A 16,952-nucleotide genomic window follows, 5' to 3' on the forward strand; every position below is an offset into this window, starting at 1 on the left:
TAGTCCGTATGTCAAAAAAGAATGCCAAGTATCATTAGTGTGGTGCTAGTTTGTGAGAAGGCCATTCACGGACCAACACCAGCAGCTCTTCTGAGCACTACTTAAAGTGATTGCTTAGGTCAGGATGAGCAATTTGTGGGAAAAGAATGAATCAATGAAATCCAGAGTGATGCTTTTGCTTCCACTTCCTTCTTCATGCAGGGAAATACTGCATTTGGAAATGGGGAGATAGAAGATATAGAGTCTTGAATGACCTGCCTCATAAACATAGACTGTTTTCATTTTTTTAGAGAGGATTTCTTTCTTCAATTGCTCTAGCCAGTTTTAGGGTGCAGGATTCATACAACGTCAGAAGTCTTGGTTTGCCCAGATGTTTTTAGTGATACAATTCTCAGATTGTTTATTCTTTGTGGGAGAGATAATAAAAAGAGAAACACTCTAGAATTTGAATTCAATATGTCTTCTAGAAATGTCTGGGACAATTAGGCCAAAATGTTCTTAAACATAAAATACACATTAAGCAAATGTGTTCAAGTACCGACCAAGCCCAGCATCTGAGTATATACATTGGTGTGAGATGCAGGGGAGCCTCATGGGCTCTAGAACACTCTAGCAACCAGTGTGAGATGCAGGAGAGCATCATGGGTTCTAGAATGCTCTAGCACCCAGTCCCAGTCATGGGTTCTAGAATGCTCTAGCACCCAGTGTGAGATGCAGGGGAGCCTCATGGGCTCTAGAACACTCTAGCACCCAGTGTGAGATGCAGGAGAGCATCATGGGCTCTAGAATGCTCTAGCACCTAGTGTGAGATGCAGGGGAGCTTCATGGGCTCTAGAACACTCTAGCACCTGGTGTGAGATGCCGGGGAACATCATGGGCTCTAGAACGCACTAGCACCCTAGCTGTGTAATTTCTGGGATTTTGGTTTCTTCTTCTATAGAACGGGAATGAGAACACCTGGCCTGAATTTACATGGCTTTTGAAAGCTTTCAAAAATATATATAAAGTATTGACCCAAGGCAAACTAACATCACTCTCACTAACCCCAGAATTCTTGGCTCCAATTTGGATTTCTAGAATTTTTCCTGAAAGGTTAGCTCAGGGGACGGACAATATAAGATGTTCCCCCGTCATTTTGAGCCCAAAATATCTCAAATGTAAATATGAGCTCACATTCCACAGACCAGCTTTGAGTTCTAGGACCGCCAAGTATAACTCCTGGGGGAGAGACACTTATGCTGGCCCAGTGGGAGCTGCCTTCATTCAGGTCACTGACATGACTCAGCAGAGACTAGATGGCATCCTCTCTACCGTATTCCAAAGCTCAGGTAGTTGTCACTCAGTCCATGTCTTTATTTCATTAACAAAGTATGACCTCACTTTTCTTTTGTAATCCAGAAGCATGAGGATACATTTGTGGTAAATTGCATGCAGATAAAAGGGGGATTCCTTTTGAAACTACGTCCTCTTAATAATAAATAATTTTGATTATACATAGTGGTAGTGCGCTTCTCGTTAAAACAGCAAGCTTCTTTTTTTTTTTTTTTTACCAAAATGAAAAGATAACATTATTATTTCTTTATAAATATTTTAAATAGTTTAAATACATAGTTCATACTGAGGATATAAAAATAGCCTTTTTTTTTGATAAAGACATTTTCATTTACATGGCAAATGACGTGCAATAGCTAACCACTGGCCACCAGTTCTATTTGACCGATTGTCTAGGAGATGACATGCAGTGATAATTGTCCCTTTGCCTTCACAGAAAGAAAAATAGACCAGCAGGGTCTCTGCACTCCTGAGGACAACACTGCTATGGAAATTGTTCAGGAATGCCAAACAGGCACTCAGGATAAACCTTTGCTGCATTTCACAATAGCCACCTAGGACAAAACTAATGCACAAATTCTTTGTCCGGGACTTCTAGCTACTCAGACCCTCAGGGTCTTTGGACTTTTACCAGAGTCTGCCAAACAGACCCGTAAGTTAATATCTGTACAGAAAAATGTTTTTTGACGATGCTTCTAGGACCTAGAAATTGTTTGTTACAGTATGGAGGTGGTTTTGCCTTTCCCTGGCTCCTCCCGCTCACTTCTGCGGAATTCCCAACTCTGCCCAGTTTTCATGCCTGCCAAAGGCAAAAAAGGCAAACGAAAGCTGTCATGCAGTGATAGGATTGAAAATTGGCAGCTGCTTCACATGCACTGATATCATACATTTATGGCTTTGTTGTCTTTCACGTCTGCTGTGCTTGTGACAACTTCTAGTGGGAAATTTTCCAAGGGCTTGGTAGAGATTGATGCCATCCCTTCCCGGTCCCAAGATCCTGGCAAGTTTTCCAGACTGAAGGAACTAACTGCTCCCTGACGGAAGCTGCCCTCCTCTGATCTGCTCGGGAGAACGAGGTGCAAAGACGTTTCCGAGGAGGAGCAGACCGAGGATGAGAGAGTCGCTGAAATGGACTGCAGAGGCGTCAGTGTAGTATCCGAGTGTGGAGAGGTGCACCGTAAAAATTGCAAATGACTTTCCTGGACAACCTGGTAGTGGGAAGGAGAATAATCAAGGTTTGGAGAATGATACAGTTCACTATCTGCAGGGTTTTGCTCATGAGCTCCAGTTTGCTGGGGGCTGCTTCCCACAGAGAAGGGGTCTACACTCCAAATGTCTGAGGTGACGTTACTGTGGTAAAGTTGTGCTTGGGTGCAAGCAGTTCCACCTGCTTGCAGGTGTAGGCAAGGCTGGTGAGTACTCCAAGTCATCCTGGTCTCTAAGGTCTCCCTGGAGGGACACACAGAGGCAGTGTGCAGAGAGCAAAACCGTGATGGCTGCTGAGGTGACAGAACATTTTCCAGAAGCTGCATCACATTCCTCATGTCTTTCCCTAATTGGGAGACCTCCTGAGTCAATGCTGTTACCTGTGTGGATAAAACAAAGCAAAAGGCAAGTTAGATGTGCATGGTAGAGACGAGATTTTGGAGCAGTGAGGCAAGGAAGTTAGAGTTCTCAAGAGAGTCCAAAAGGCTGCTCCAACTGCAATTTCAACCAGGACCAAGGATAAGGGGGCTGGCTGCATCTGCATGGACATGCATCCTGTCTACAGCTATCCTCACTCTGAGGTACCCTAGAGAGAAATAAATATTCTGGAGTTCTTCATCAGTGATTGTGTTCCCTGAACAGAATTAGAGATGTGGGTCCATCATCCCTTGTTTCTTAAATGCTGATGGTGTCTCTTGCTCTCTTGGAATCACTGGCATATCGAATGGTATGCACATATCATCCTAGTATGCAGTGGTGGATACTGTATGCAAAACACTCTACAAAATATCCAGTCAGATTAGACACCCAGAAAATGGTAGCTCTTCCTTTTGTCATTCACTGGTTGAGATCTATGCTTATTATAGCTCCAGAGACAAATGGGACTTTGGTGATGGTGAGGGTAGTAAGCGAGAACTCACAGAAAATTTACTAGGGACAAAGTCCCTGAAAAAGGAAAGAAAGCTGCAAAATGAGAGTTGGAAAGAAATAAAATGACCTGCCAAGTGCATAAGTACAGAGAAGTTGTGTGGGGCATGTGGGATTCCTGTGGTTCATCCATGAACCCAGAATCCAATGGCATTATAATCCAAATTGTGCAGTATGTGCTTCATTCAGTTTTCTATGTGGCACATTTGGCTGTCATTACATTTGCAAAGGGGACACAATCTCCCAAAGCCTAAGACCCATGGAGTCCTCATTTTTGTTTTACACTTAAGAACAATAATAAAAATCACTGGAGGATCTTTTGACCTAACAATTATTTTAAAATATGGAAGGCCACCTGAAGATTGACTTTGACTTAATTTTCAAAAGTTTCCATACTCCTCAAAATAAGGAAAACCTGTATTTCAGAAAGCAAGATGCATATACTTTCTAGTCTTTGGTTAGATTCATAACAATAACAGAATGCCATAATATTTGTACCTACATTACTATGATTTGTTTTTTTACTCATATAAGAAACTTTTTGATGATTGAGTTTTACTAACGTCAACTTTAAAACTCCATTAGAAGCAGCTGAACCTATTGGCTAGATAACATAAAAAAAAAAATGTCAGTTCAACTTTGATGATACCAAAACCAAAATTACCATTTTGGGCCGACTTTTTTCAACACTGAAATACATTCCTAATTCATCCAGCAACTTAATCCAGTCTACTCCCTTTGAGTACATTCTGAAACTACTTCTCCCTGGCAGGTCCATTGGGAGATAGTGCCGTTCAAAATCAGGCATTTAAAAAAGGCCAGTAGGGTTTTTTTCCATGGTTCAGGTACCCAACTGTTAGCACCTGCCCTGAAATTGCCAGGCCAAAGCTATTTTTGCTTTGCTACTGGCATGGAATTCAAGGGACTCAACTGAATACCTGTCCAGGCTTTTGAGCAGATCTACAACTGCTGAAGATAAAAAAAAAGATACCTCTGAGCATCACATTTAAGCATTTAAGAAGTAGAGGAGTGAATCTGAGAAAAATTCAATGCATTTTCAAGTTTTCACTGTAGATCATCAAAATCACCAACCTGCATGCCTCCTATTGAAAGTGCAGAGATCAAACTTTTATGGTAGCATGGGATTCCTGCACCCTAGACATTTACCTGAAGGCTGCACCTTGAATTATCTCTTCTACCAAAAATTCAGAAGAGAAGGCTAACACTAAAGCAAGTTAATCAAAGGGAAGTATTAACTGTACATTCCTGCAGTTGTCTACGCTTAATCCCTGTATCAAACCCATCAGCTCAGCTCCTTATAAAAATGCTTTCAATTGGCCTTTTATTGAAGATTGAATTAAATTATAGCCTTTGAAGAACAATTTTTCATTTTAGGCACATCAACAGTTGGTTACTCAATAAATATTATTGTACGTTTATAAAACAAAGTACTTTTAGGTACATTCTCCCTACTGGGCTCAGAAACAGCCCTAAAATAGGCAGGGATGCATTATTATTATTTCTTCATCTATATAATGGGGAAACTAAGGCCTAGGGATCAAATGACATTTTTAAGGTCACTTATCTCATGAATGAACAGTCTTTGGCCTAGAATTCAAGAGTGCAAAGTTCAATGTCCTTTCTGTTATGGCATATTACCACATGGAGAAAGATATATTGCTCAAGAGACAGCTAAGAAATTTCACTGAAGTGGTAAGAATTTGTGAAGAATTTGTGGATGATATAAAAACGTAGTTCATGGTTAAAACCTGTTAAACATCAAATAAGTAAACAGTATCATCTCTAACCAAGCAAAAGACAGATTAAACACAGCAGAATCTCTTCACAACGAAGTATATGTATGCACAACTAAAAAGAGTTTGCAACAAAGGAAAATTTGGTACCAAAAAACATGTTGATACAGCCATATTTCTGATGAATTATTTTCCTAGCTTTCAAAATAAGCAGATATTTTTCCATGATTAAAGTTATCTTTATCAGGCCACATTTTCAACATATAAGTTTTACATGGCCACAGCTTTGAGGCCATGACATTTGAATGGGAATCCAGAGTCTTGACTGGCTTCAGGAAGGCAAACAATCATTAACAATTTCAGAAGACAAAATAATTGTACTAGCTGGAACTAAAAGGAGCAAAGACCTCAAGGAAGTAGAGAAGCTTTCTTTAGCTCTAGAAGGTAATGATCAATCTATGTGAGAGGAGATTTGTGTCGCTGTGTCTCTGGAGATACACCCCTGCACCTCATTAAAGTTACATAAGGGAAGCAATCCCCATTAGGTAAGGGATCTCTGACTTAACAAGGACAAAGCCAGTTGTCACAAGGAGAGACAGCACCTCCTGGAGGTGGAGACCCTGGAAACAAGGTGACAACATATTTCCACAGATCACGCAGTAAAGTCTGGAAGATCAGCTTTAATGCACTTTTATTTACTGCTTCCTGCTAGGCTTGCTAACAAAAGTCATTCTAAAACAGGAAAGACATTGGTCTTAAATGTTAGATAAGTGTCTCTACTTTTTAAGGGTGAGAAGGCTCCAGTGCTTTCCACAGCTTGGTAAGATGACATGCATTTGCTAAATAGGGCTTTTTCGTGGTTACTTTAGGCTCCTTCCACTTAAGGAGATATGTTCTCAGACTACAATTTAAAATCAGAATACTGGAATTCTGCAAAGAGTACATCATTTTTTTGTAAAAAGGTCATTCAGAGCAAATGAAACATAATCTTTAACTGGCCCTCTTTGCTTCAAATAAATACATAAAGAGTAGTTATATGAATGCTAAATTATTAAAAAATTTTTTTTGAATGCTAAATTTTACATATATATTTTCCAAACTCAATCCTTGCCTATCCCTTAGTTTCTAAAAGCCAGTTTAGAATGGCTTTTCACAGTTAAGAATGCTTTCTCTCTGTGTTTCCTTTATAGTTGTAGAGGTGGGTCTCCTTTGGCTAAGACTTCTACTGGATTTCACTTCTCTTACGCTTTTTCACTTCTCCCAGCATATACTTGATTTCCATGAATAGTTTTAATTTTCTGGGAAATTTCTCCTATTTACTGGCCTACACATCAAATAATTACATTATGTATGCTTAGTGACCAATTCAATTAAGTTATTCAGAATTGTTTATCAGCTGAAATTTGGCAAAGCTTTTAAGATCCCTGATTGCCACTCCGGATAGCTATTATTATTATTATTTTTTTACATGGACAGGCACCGGGAAATGAACCCGAATAGCTATTTTAGATGTGGCCTCCTTAGTCTTCCTAATTATAAAAATAAAGGATAAAGAAAACACAACTTAATACACATACTTCTTTTACTTGTGATTTAAGTTACATTTCATCTATCCATTTTCCTTTTCTTTTTTTTGTTCTCCTACCTCCTCCTCCTTCCTTTTGCCCTCCTTCTTTTCCTTCTGTGGAAAGAATCTACCAATCTGGAATTTAAAGTTGTTGCCCCCAAATCCCAAACTTGTTCACCATCACCATCTGCACAGCCAATTGTTCCCATCCAAGATTTCTCCATCCCTTCCAAACTCCCAACTGTTAGAAAGAAGTGATGAAAACACCATCTGTACTTCAAAGTGATTCAGTTTTCTATCCAAAATTTTGGAGCCCTTGAAGATTCTACCTTGTTCTGTTCTCCCAGTATCATGGATTAGCCACACAAATCATTAGGTGTTTAGCAGGTTTGCAGATAATGCACATACCCTTGTTGCCAGCACCTCCTTTCATGAAAAGAAAAGCACGTGACAGTAGACTTGCCAGCTATCCATGATGATCCATATACTGATCTTTCTATACTTCCAACTAGAGAATCATTAACTCTAGTAACTTTTCTATTTCTCCAAAATCCAGGTCTCCTCATAATTTCTGTTGGCTTAGAAATATTCACTATTTTTATACATTTCCAGAATCTTGTTTTCCCTCTCATGTTTAATTAGCTTCATTGAGGTATTATTACTTCTCACCACCCTCTGTGTCACATTTCCAACAGGGCTTTTTGTAAAGATTAAATGATATGAAACAACTGCTATTGTGTCAGAACTCCAGGTGGCTGGATCTTATAATGTAACATGAGTACTAAGCTCAGTTGAGAACTTCAGTAGGGTAGGGAAAACTAATCCGGGTAACTCTTAGCCCCCAAGAAGCTATAAATCAGGATTTAGATTACTTTTTCTCTACCTCAGCATGGAGAGATAAATCACCTCTATTAAACACTTTTACATAGTTAATATTGGATGAAACTAAGTCTCTAATTTTCTTTATTGACTTGCATGGATTATTACAGTAACAAATAGTAACAGCAATAATTGGGGCCACTGCAAATTGCTGATTATGACTCTGTATTTATAGTAAGTCTTGAATAATAGCAGGCAAATGGATGGATAATTCTCTGTAAAGGATATATGAATTAAAATATAAATTTGCACAGTCTGGGTATTGATCAGACCAAATAGGGAACAATGTAGAGCTGGGGAGGGGGTGAAGTGTCGTGGGTTTTTATTGCTCTATATAGTAGCTCCAGCCCCTGCACAAATTCTATCACATAGTAGATAACAAAAAATATCTACATAGTAGATAACAAAATTCTATAAATTTCATTTGTATCTGAATGCATAGAGAACAGTAGTTGCATGGATAATTTTCTAGTGTGAGTTTCTGTTATTTTCAATTGACCTTGAATAACTCACTTTCACAATCTATCCTAAACACCACTGCAAGACACAGAAGCGTCACATACCTCTTGCAGTAAGGATGTTTCTGAGCAGATTTTAATACATTGGGTCATTTAATGGTTTAAACAATATATTTGTGGTACTGGTGACCTGTTGCCCTAATAACACTGCTCATTGTCAGCTTTTACAGTTGGATTCTGTGCATTTTGGTGCAAATACAGATTTACTGTTCTTCTGTGTCTTTGGATTATGCCTTTTGGGGTCAGAAATGTGAGCTTCAGAGTGAAGATGTGGGGAAAAAATCTTCACAATACCTTTGGTTTCACAGAGAAAATCCTTTCCTTGATATTCATGTTTTACATTTTTCGGTCTGGGTTATTGGTATGGAATGATTTATGGGCTTTGAGTTTAACTAGAACGCCAGTTGAAAAGCAGAGAAAAAAATGTGATTTCCATTTTGGTATATTCAGTGAGCAGATGGGGAATGCATCTGTTGACATAATCTTCTTAGCTTGAAGAGTTCTTGACCTGTCATTCAGTTTTTGCCAAACATGTACACATTTTCCTGCTAGACACAATTTTCCTAAATTCAGGGGTACTAATTATACCAATCCTCTCTCCCTACCATGAAAACACATACATTTTTACATGTTCTGATTCAGGTAATTAAATGGTCTTTCATTTAATCCCTTGTTATGTTGCATATTTATCTTGGGATTCAGATGAGTTCAATCAAACTCCATAAGCAGGCAAAACAAAAAAGACGATCGGCATAATTTCATCCTTGTGTCTTTTGCTTCACAAAGCATTCAAAAACAAGTAACAGTCCTTTTATCTGTCAGCTAAAATAATAATCATCTTAGGCACTTGCATAAATTCCATCCAAATGAGGATCTCAACCTCATTACTAAAGAAAATGTAAATCTTCATCTACAGCTGGAATGAGTAGAATGTTGGGAGGTGAAATGGCTTGTCCAGGGCCAGACAGGGCTTTATTTTTGCAGGTGCAGCTGATGCCTCTTAAATTATAATGGAAGAATGACAAGAATAGCATTACCAGTGCAAAATGACCAATGATAATCCTTGAACGTGATTACTTCAATGGCTCCAGTGAATTACCTCAAGCTCAAGTATTTATTATGTTAGCTGTACAATGGTAATCTATTATTTATCAATCTTTTGACTGCTTCCCTCATCTATTTTCCTGGTTCCCATGGAACTAAGTTTGATTAGTATCCTAATTGCTGTCGAGCTAAGCGAGCATCACTGCTGTCAGCAAATGCCAAACAAAAGTTTGTTCCTTCTTAGAATACCAGTGGTATACAGCAGTGAGTCTCAAATTTGCATGTGCATAGGAATCACTGGGTCATGACAAATGTATGCTCTGATTTGGTAGGTCTGAGTCAGGGAATCCGCTTTTCTAATAATGATAAGCTCCCAGTTGATGTTGATACTGCTGGACCACAAGAAAGGACCACAAAAAAGGATCATTAGTCCCAATTCTTCTGAAATGTCTTTTTGCTTAACTTCTCATGTACTGTTCTTTCAGTAAGGGCTTAAACTTTAGTTTAGCCAGCTTTTCTCAATGCCTTTGGCTAGTCTAGAGTTGAAGTTATGTCTTTTCAGTAAGCACATGGTTTTCGATTGTCTGACTTTCTGTGATATTAGCAGACAGTGGTGTTCATTTTCTAGACCATTAACTCATTGGGAGTTGCTAAGTGGTGATATTCTCACTCTAATTCTAATGTTATATTTGGCCAAAATAACTTTATAAAGGGATGCTTCCCTCATTTCTATTTGGTTTCCCCAGTTAATACAGAAAGACAGGAGAAATGCTTTATTTTCCCTTTTAAAGAAATTAATTTTAAATATAAATCATCATCCTCTGAAGGTGACCAATAGGTTTTTAAAATAAATATAATGACTGTATTAGTTAGGGTTCTCTAGAGAAACAAAATCAACAGGGAACACTTGCAAATATAAAATTTATGAAAGTGTCTCACGTGACCGTAGGAACGCAGAGTCCAAAATCCACAGGGCAGGCTGCGAAGCCAATGACTCCAATGGATGGCCTGGATGAACTCCACAGGAGAGGCTCACCAGCCAAAGCAGGAATGGAACCTGTCTCCTCTGAGTCCGCCTTAAAAGGCTTCCCATGATTAGATTTAGCATCACTAATTGCAGAAGACACTCCTCTTTGGCCGATTACAAATGGAATCAGCTGTGGATGTAGCTGACATGATCATGACCTAATCCGATGAAATGTCCTCATTGCAACAGACAGGCCAGCGCTTGCCCAATCAGATAAACAGGTACCACAACTTGGCCAAGTTAACACCTGTCCCTAACCATGACAGTCCACCGCTTTTGTCAACTTGGCACCTATATATATATATCACCTTAGACCATACTTAATTTCCAAATGAAAACAAATAAGCATGCATTTTTTTTCTTTTACCTGACAATACTCAACTGTCCTGAATATAACTGGAAACACATTAAATCTCTCCAGAATAGAGTGCAAATCCTTGGGCAACATTCATTCTTAAACTTGATATCTTACAACTTAAATAGTATAACATGAACAAAATAGCATTACAGTCCTCATTTCTGTAACTGATCACGTGGTCAAAGCTCATATTTATCACTACCTTCTTCCACTACCCATTCCATGTTCCCTTTCCCCTCAGCAAGCCGTGGTTCTTTGCCTGGTGGGGTGACCCAAACCTTCATTCCTGAAGTTTCAGAGCCATTAGTAGTCCTGCCTGGATTGTGTTGTTGCAATTTTCCATTGATTTTAATCACAGGGCATGGTAGTACTAATAGACGCCCCAGGGGATCTCCTATATTCCAAGAAAACTCTTCTTTACCTCCATTATGTAGTTGCAGTCCTACTTCCTTCTGATAGTCAGGGTCAATTACCCCAGACAATAATGTAATCCCCTTCTTGGCATGTTGATCCAGAGGCATAAGTAGCCCAAAGTGACCAGGTGGCAACCTTAACTTCCAGTTCAGTGGTATCACTATTGTTTCTCCTGGAGGAAGCACACCCTATTTTGGAACTAAAACCTGTAGACCAGCAGAACTCAGGGTAGCAGGAACAGGAAGCAAAAATTTTCCTAGTGGATCACTAGGAGTAATAGTGAGTGGCACCACACCCATTTCCACCCCTTGGTTCCTGGACCCATGGATCCTGGCTATGGGAGAAACAGTACCATACAGCGGACGCTGATTCAGAGCATACACAGCTTCCTGGAGAACATTACCCCAGCCTTTCAAGTTTTTGCACCTAGTTGGCACTGTAATTGAGTTTTCAAAAAGCTATTCCACCATTCTATCAATCCAGCTGCTTCTGGATGATGGGGAACATGGTAAGACCAGAGAATTCCATCAGCATGTGCCCATTCCCGCACTTCATTTGCTGTGAAGTGTGTCCCTTGATCTGAAGCAATGCTATGTGGAATACCATGACAATGGATAAGGCATTCTGTAAGCCCACGGATGGTAGTTTTGGCAGAAGCATTGCATGCAGGGAAAGCAAACCCATATCCAGAGTATGTGTCTATTCCAGTTAGAACAAATCACTGCCCCTTCCATGAAGGGAGTGGTCCAATGTAATCAACCTGCCACCATGTAGCTGGCTGGTCACCTCGGGGAATGGTGCCATATCAGGGGCGGAGTGTGGGTCTCTGCTGCTGGCAGATTGGGCACTCAGCAGTGGCTGTAGCCAGGTCAGCCTTGGTGAGTGGAAGTCCATGTTGCTGAGCCCATGCATAACCTCCCTCCCTACCACCATGACCACTTTGTTCATGAGCCCATTGGGCAATAACAGGAGTTGCTGGGGAAAGAGGCTGACTGGTATCCACAGAATGGGTCATCTTATCCACTTGATTATTAAAATCTTCCTCTGCTGAAGTCACCCTCTGGTGTGAATTCACATGGGACACAAATATCTTCATGTTTTTAGCCCACTCAGAAAGGTCTATCCACATACTTATTCCCCAGGCCTCTTTGTCACCAATTTCCCAATTATGGTCTTTCCAAGTCCCTGACCATCCAGCCAAACCATTAGCAACAGCCCATGAGTCAGTATACAAACGCACCTCTGCCCAGTTTTCTTTCCAAGCAAAATGAACAACCAGGTGCACTGCTTGAAGTTCTGCTCACTGGGAGGATTTCCCCTCACCACTGTCCTTCAAGGACAACCAAGAAATGGGTTGTAATGCTGCAGCTGTCCACTTTTGGGTGGTACCTGCATATCGTGCTGAACCATCTGTAAACCAGGCCCGAGTTTTCTCTTCCTCAGTCAATTCACTGTAAGGAACTCCCCAAGAGGCCATAGCTCTGGTCTGGGAAAGAGAAGGTAATGTGGCAGCAGGAGTGGAAACCATGGGCATTTGTGCCACTTCTTCATGTAACTTACTTGTGCCTTCAGGACCTGCTCTGGCTCTATCTCGTATATACCATTTTCATTTTACAATAGAGTGCTGCTGTGCACACCCAACTTTATGGCTTGGTGGGTTAGAAAACACCCAGCTCATGATAGGCAACTCAGGTCTCATGGTAACTTGGTGGCCCATGGTTAAGCGTTCAGTCTCTACTAAGGCCCAGTAGCAGACCAAAAGCTGTTTCTCAAAAGGAGAGTAGTTTCTGCAGCAGATGGTAAGGCTTTGCTCCAAAATCCTAAGGGTCTGCATTGTGATTCTCCTATAGGGGCCTGCCAAAGGCTCCAGACAGCATCTCTACTTGCCACTAACACTTCCAGCACCATTGGATCTGCTGGATCATACGGCCCAAGTGGCAGAGCAGCTTGTACAGCAGCCTGGACCTGTCGCAGAGCCTCCTCTTGTTCAGGTCCCCACTCAAAATTAGCAGCTTTTCTGGTCACTCGATAAATGGGCCGGAGTAGCACACCCAAATGAGGAATATGCTGTCGCCAAAATCCAAAAAGACCAACTAGGCATTGTGCCTCTTTTTTGGTTGTGGGAGGGGCCAGATGCAGCAATTTATCCTTCACCTTAGAAGGGATATCTCAACATGTCCCAAACCACTGGACACCTAGAAATTTTACTGAGGTGGAAGGCCCCTGTATTTTTGTTGAATTTATCTCCCATCCTCTGACACGCAAATGCCTTACCAGTAAATCTAGAGTAGTTACTACTTCTTGCTCACTAGGTCCAATCAACATGATATCATCAATATAATGGACCAGTGTGATGTCTTGTGGGAGGTAGAAATGATCAAGGTCTCTGCGAACAAGGTTATGACATAGGGCTGGAGAGTTGATATACCCCTGAGGTAGGACAGTGAAAGTATATTGCTGACCTTGCCAGCTGAAAGCAAACTGTTTCTGGTGGTCCTTACTAATAACTATTGAGAAAAAAGCATTTGCCAGATCAATAGCTGCATACCAGGTACCAGGGGATGTATTGATTTGTTCAAGCAATGATACTACATCTGGAACAGCCGCTGCAATTGGAGTTACCACTTGGTTGAGTTTACGATAATCCACTGTCATTCTCCAAGACCCATCTGTTTTCTGCACAGGCCAAATAGGAGAGTTGAATGGGGATGTGGTGGGAATCACCACCCCTGCATCTTTCAAGTCCTTAAGAGTGGCAGTAATCTCTGCAATCCCTCTAGGAATACGGTATTGCTTCTGATTTAATATTTTGCTTGGTAGGGGCAGTTCTAGTGGCTTCCACTTGGCCTTTCCCAGCATAATAGCCCTAACTGCATGAGTTAGAGAACCAACATGGGGATTCTGCCAGTTTCTCAGTATGTCTATGCCAATTATACATTCCGGAACTGGGGAAATAACTCCAGGATGGGTTCAGGGGCCCACTGGACCCACTGTGAGATGGACCTGAGCTAAAACTCCATTGATCACCTGGCCTCCATAAGCCCCGACTCTGACTGGTGGTCCAGAGTGACGTTTTGGGTTCCCTGGAATTAATGTCACTTCTGAACCAGTGTCTAATAATCTCCAAAATATCTGATCATTTCCTTTTCCCCAATGCACAGTTACCCTGGTAAAAGGCCGTCAGTCTCCTTGGGGAAGACTTAGAGGAAGATTAACAGTATAAATTTGTGGCAGTGTAACAGGTTTCTCCCCCATAGAGACCTGGCCTCCCCTTCATTCAAGGGGCTCAGGGTCTGTAAACTGTTTCAAGTCTGGAAATTGATAAGGGGCCGTGACTCTGTGTTTTTGTAATTCAGGTTAGACTTCTGTTCCCTTGACCTAGAACTCTTTTGTTTATACAGCTCCAACAAGAATTTAGTAGACTGCCCTTCTATTGTATTTCTAGGCACCCCATGATTTACTAGCCAATGCCACAAATCTCTGCATGTCATATAATTTTGATGCCTCCTTTGAGTTTGTTGTCTATTATAATAGCCGTGTCTACCCTGTCTTTGGTGATTAAGTGCTGCCACCTGGCTTCTGCCAACTCGGGATCCTGTCATTCCCATTGTGTTTAAGGAATTCCAGCTCAGTGACAGCAGTTCCTACAGTAATATCTGACCTACAGAGAAGTGCAACTACAGAGCTCTTGAGGGATGACGGTGTTAGTCTCACAAACTTATTTCTCACTGTTCTGGTAAAAGGCGCATCCTCTGGACATTCCTGGGGTGTAAGAGCAGGCTTTGCATGATAAATCCACTCTAACATTCCAATCTCTCTAAGCCTCTGGATCCCCTCATCTACATTACACCAGGGCAGTTCTGGCATTTCAACCTCAGGTAATGTTGGCCACCTTTTGATCCATGTTTCAACCAACCACCCAAACAAGCTGTTAACACCTTTTCTAACCACTCAAGCTATAACATTGAATGCAAAATCTCTGCTTAGTGGGCCCATATCAATAAATTCAGCCTGATCCAGCCTTATATTCCTACCACCATTATCCCACACTCTTAAAATCCATTGCCACACATATTCCCCTGATTTCTGTCTATATAAATTGGAAAACTCACACGGTTCTTTTGGAGTATAATGTACCTCTTCATGTGTGATACTTTGTACCTCACCTTTAGGGGCCTGTTGGGACTTTATTCTAGTTATAGGTCTAGAAGAAATGAGGAATGGTGGGAGTGGGTCATGAAAAGAATTAGAAATATCTTCCAAGCCATTTGCTTCAGGGTCTTCATCTGCAGTTTCATCTGGTGAAACAGGATTAATCACTCTAGGGCTAATCCCTTCAGGAGGAGGTTGGGTGGCCAATTCCTCAAGGCAGGCTGGAGGTGGGGCGGCTATGTCCTCAGGGCAGACTATTACAGGGTTATCTAGAGAAGGCTCAGCATGGCCTAGGGTTTCAACATCACCCCCAACATCATTATCAATCCATATGTCACCATCCTATTTTTCAGGGTCCCACTCCTTTCCAATCAATGCCCTCACTTTAACGGCAGACACCATGCAAGACTGAGATTTCAGTTTATGTTGTAAAGTTGCTACTCTAACAATAAGATTCTGAGTCTGATTTTCAGAGATCTCAAGTCTATGGCTACAGGAAATAAGATTTTCCTTCATGATACTCATAGAAACATCTACAATTTTCAGACGGCACTTAAGCTTCTCGTTTGAAGCCTTAAGCCCATCCCTTTCACCCTTTAATGTAGACAGTGTATCTAACAATAACCAACCAACATCTCTATAACTCTCATTTCTACAAAACTCTGTAAAGGTGTCAAAAACATTATCCCCCAGAGTCTGGCTTTGTACAAGTGAAGTATTAGGAGAATCGAATGATGATATTTTGACTATCTCCTTTGCCAACTCACTCCATGGATTGGGAGTGTCATTCTGATTACGGGAATCAGAGTCCTTAGTGTCTCTGAGTCCAGTCAGAGTAGAAAACCATTCATAAAAACCCATTTTTAAGATTCTGTTTCTTAAGAACCACTCCTGGTACCAAGATGTATTAGTTAGGGTTCTCTAGAGAAACAGAATCAACAGGGAACACTTGCAAATATAAAATTTATAAAAGTGTCTCACGTGACCATAGGAACGCAGAGTCCAAAATCCACAGGGCAGGCTGCGAAGCCAATGACTCCAATGGATGGCCTGGATGAACTCCACAGGAGAGGCTCACCAGCCAAAGCAGGAATGGAACCTGTCTCCTCTGAGTCCTCCTTATGGCAGAAGACACTCCCCTTTGGCTGATTACAAATGGAATCAGCTGTGGATGTAGCTGACGTGATCATGACCTAATCCTATGAAATGTCCTCATTACAACAGACAGGCCAGTGCTTACCCAATCAGATAAACAGGTACCACAACTTGGCCAAGTTGACACCTGTCCCTAACCATGACACATGACAAATTCATGAATTTAGGCATATTTTATGAGTTTCAATCCATTGCATTTCTTATAGTTACTGAAGCTCATATTATCCCATCTTTGGCCAGTGATTCTTCATGTTGGCTCCTGAGTTCTTTTGATGTCACCCTAGTAGTGTTTGATAGATTTCTTACTGTAGAGTATAAGTAGTTGCTCCAGACTCATTACATATATTTCCTGCCCCAGGAGGGGAATTGGTAATTTCTCCAAGAAACTCTTGCTTCTCTTAATGAGAGATGGTATTTCAAAACCATAGCCTAGGTGCTAAGGACATGCATTGCTATTAAGCTGGTCATTGTTTTCACCATTTCTCCTTTGAAAGACTTTGGAGAACTCTTTCTAACTTTCTAACAGATATGACAACAGTGTTTATCCACTTACTATATTGTAGACTATAATTATCAATATCAAAAACAAATTTTGCCCTCAGACAAGAACATTTGCTAA

The 16,952-nt window shown here is 40.9% G+C and overlaps 1 protein-coding gene across 1 annotated transcript in view; it reads right to left on the reverse strand.

The window, feature by feature from the left end:
- Nucleotides 1-1,624: 1,624 nt before the first annotated feature.
- The window catches only part of KCNH8 (potassium voltage-gated channel subfamily H member 8), a 396,752-nt gene continuing 381,424 nt past the window's right edge, over nt 1,625-16,952 (reverse strand). Inside the window, exon 16 of the mRNA XM_077130036.1 lies at nt 1,625-2,918. Coding sequence (XP_076986151.1) covers nt 2,214-2,918 — 705 coding nt within the window. The 3' untranslated portion in view covers nt 1,625-2,213. The remainder of the gene's footprint in view (nt 2,919-16,952) is intronic.

This window comes from Tamandua tetradactyla, chromosome 15, assembly GCF_023851605.1.
Source record: "Tamandua tetradactyla isolate mTamTet1 chromosome 15, mTamTet1.pri, whole genome shotgun sequence".
Classification (NCBI taxonomy): Eukaryota; Metazoa; Chordata; class Mammalia; order Pilosa; family Myrmecophagidae; genus Tamandua; species Tamandua tetradactyla.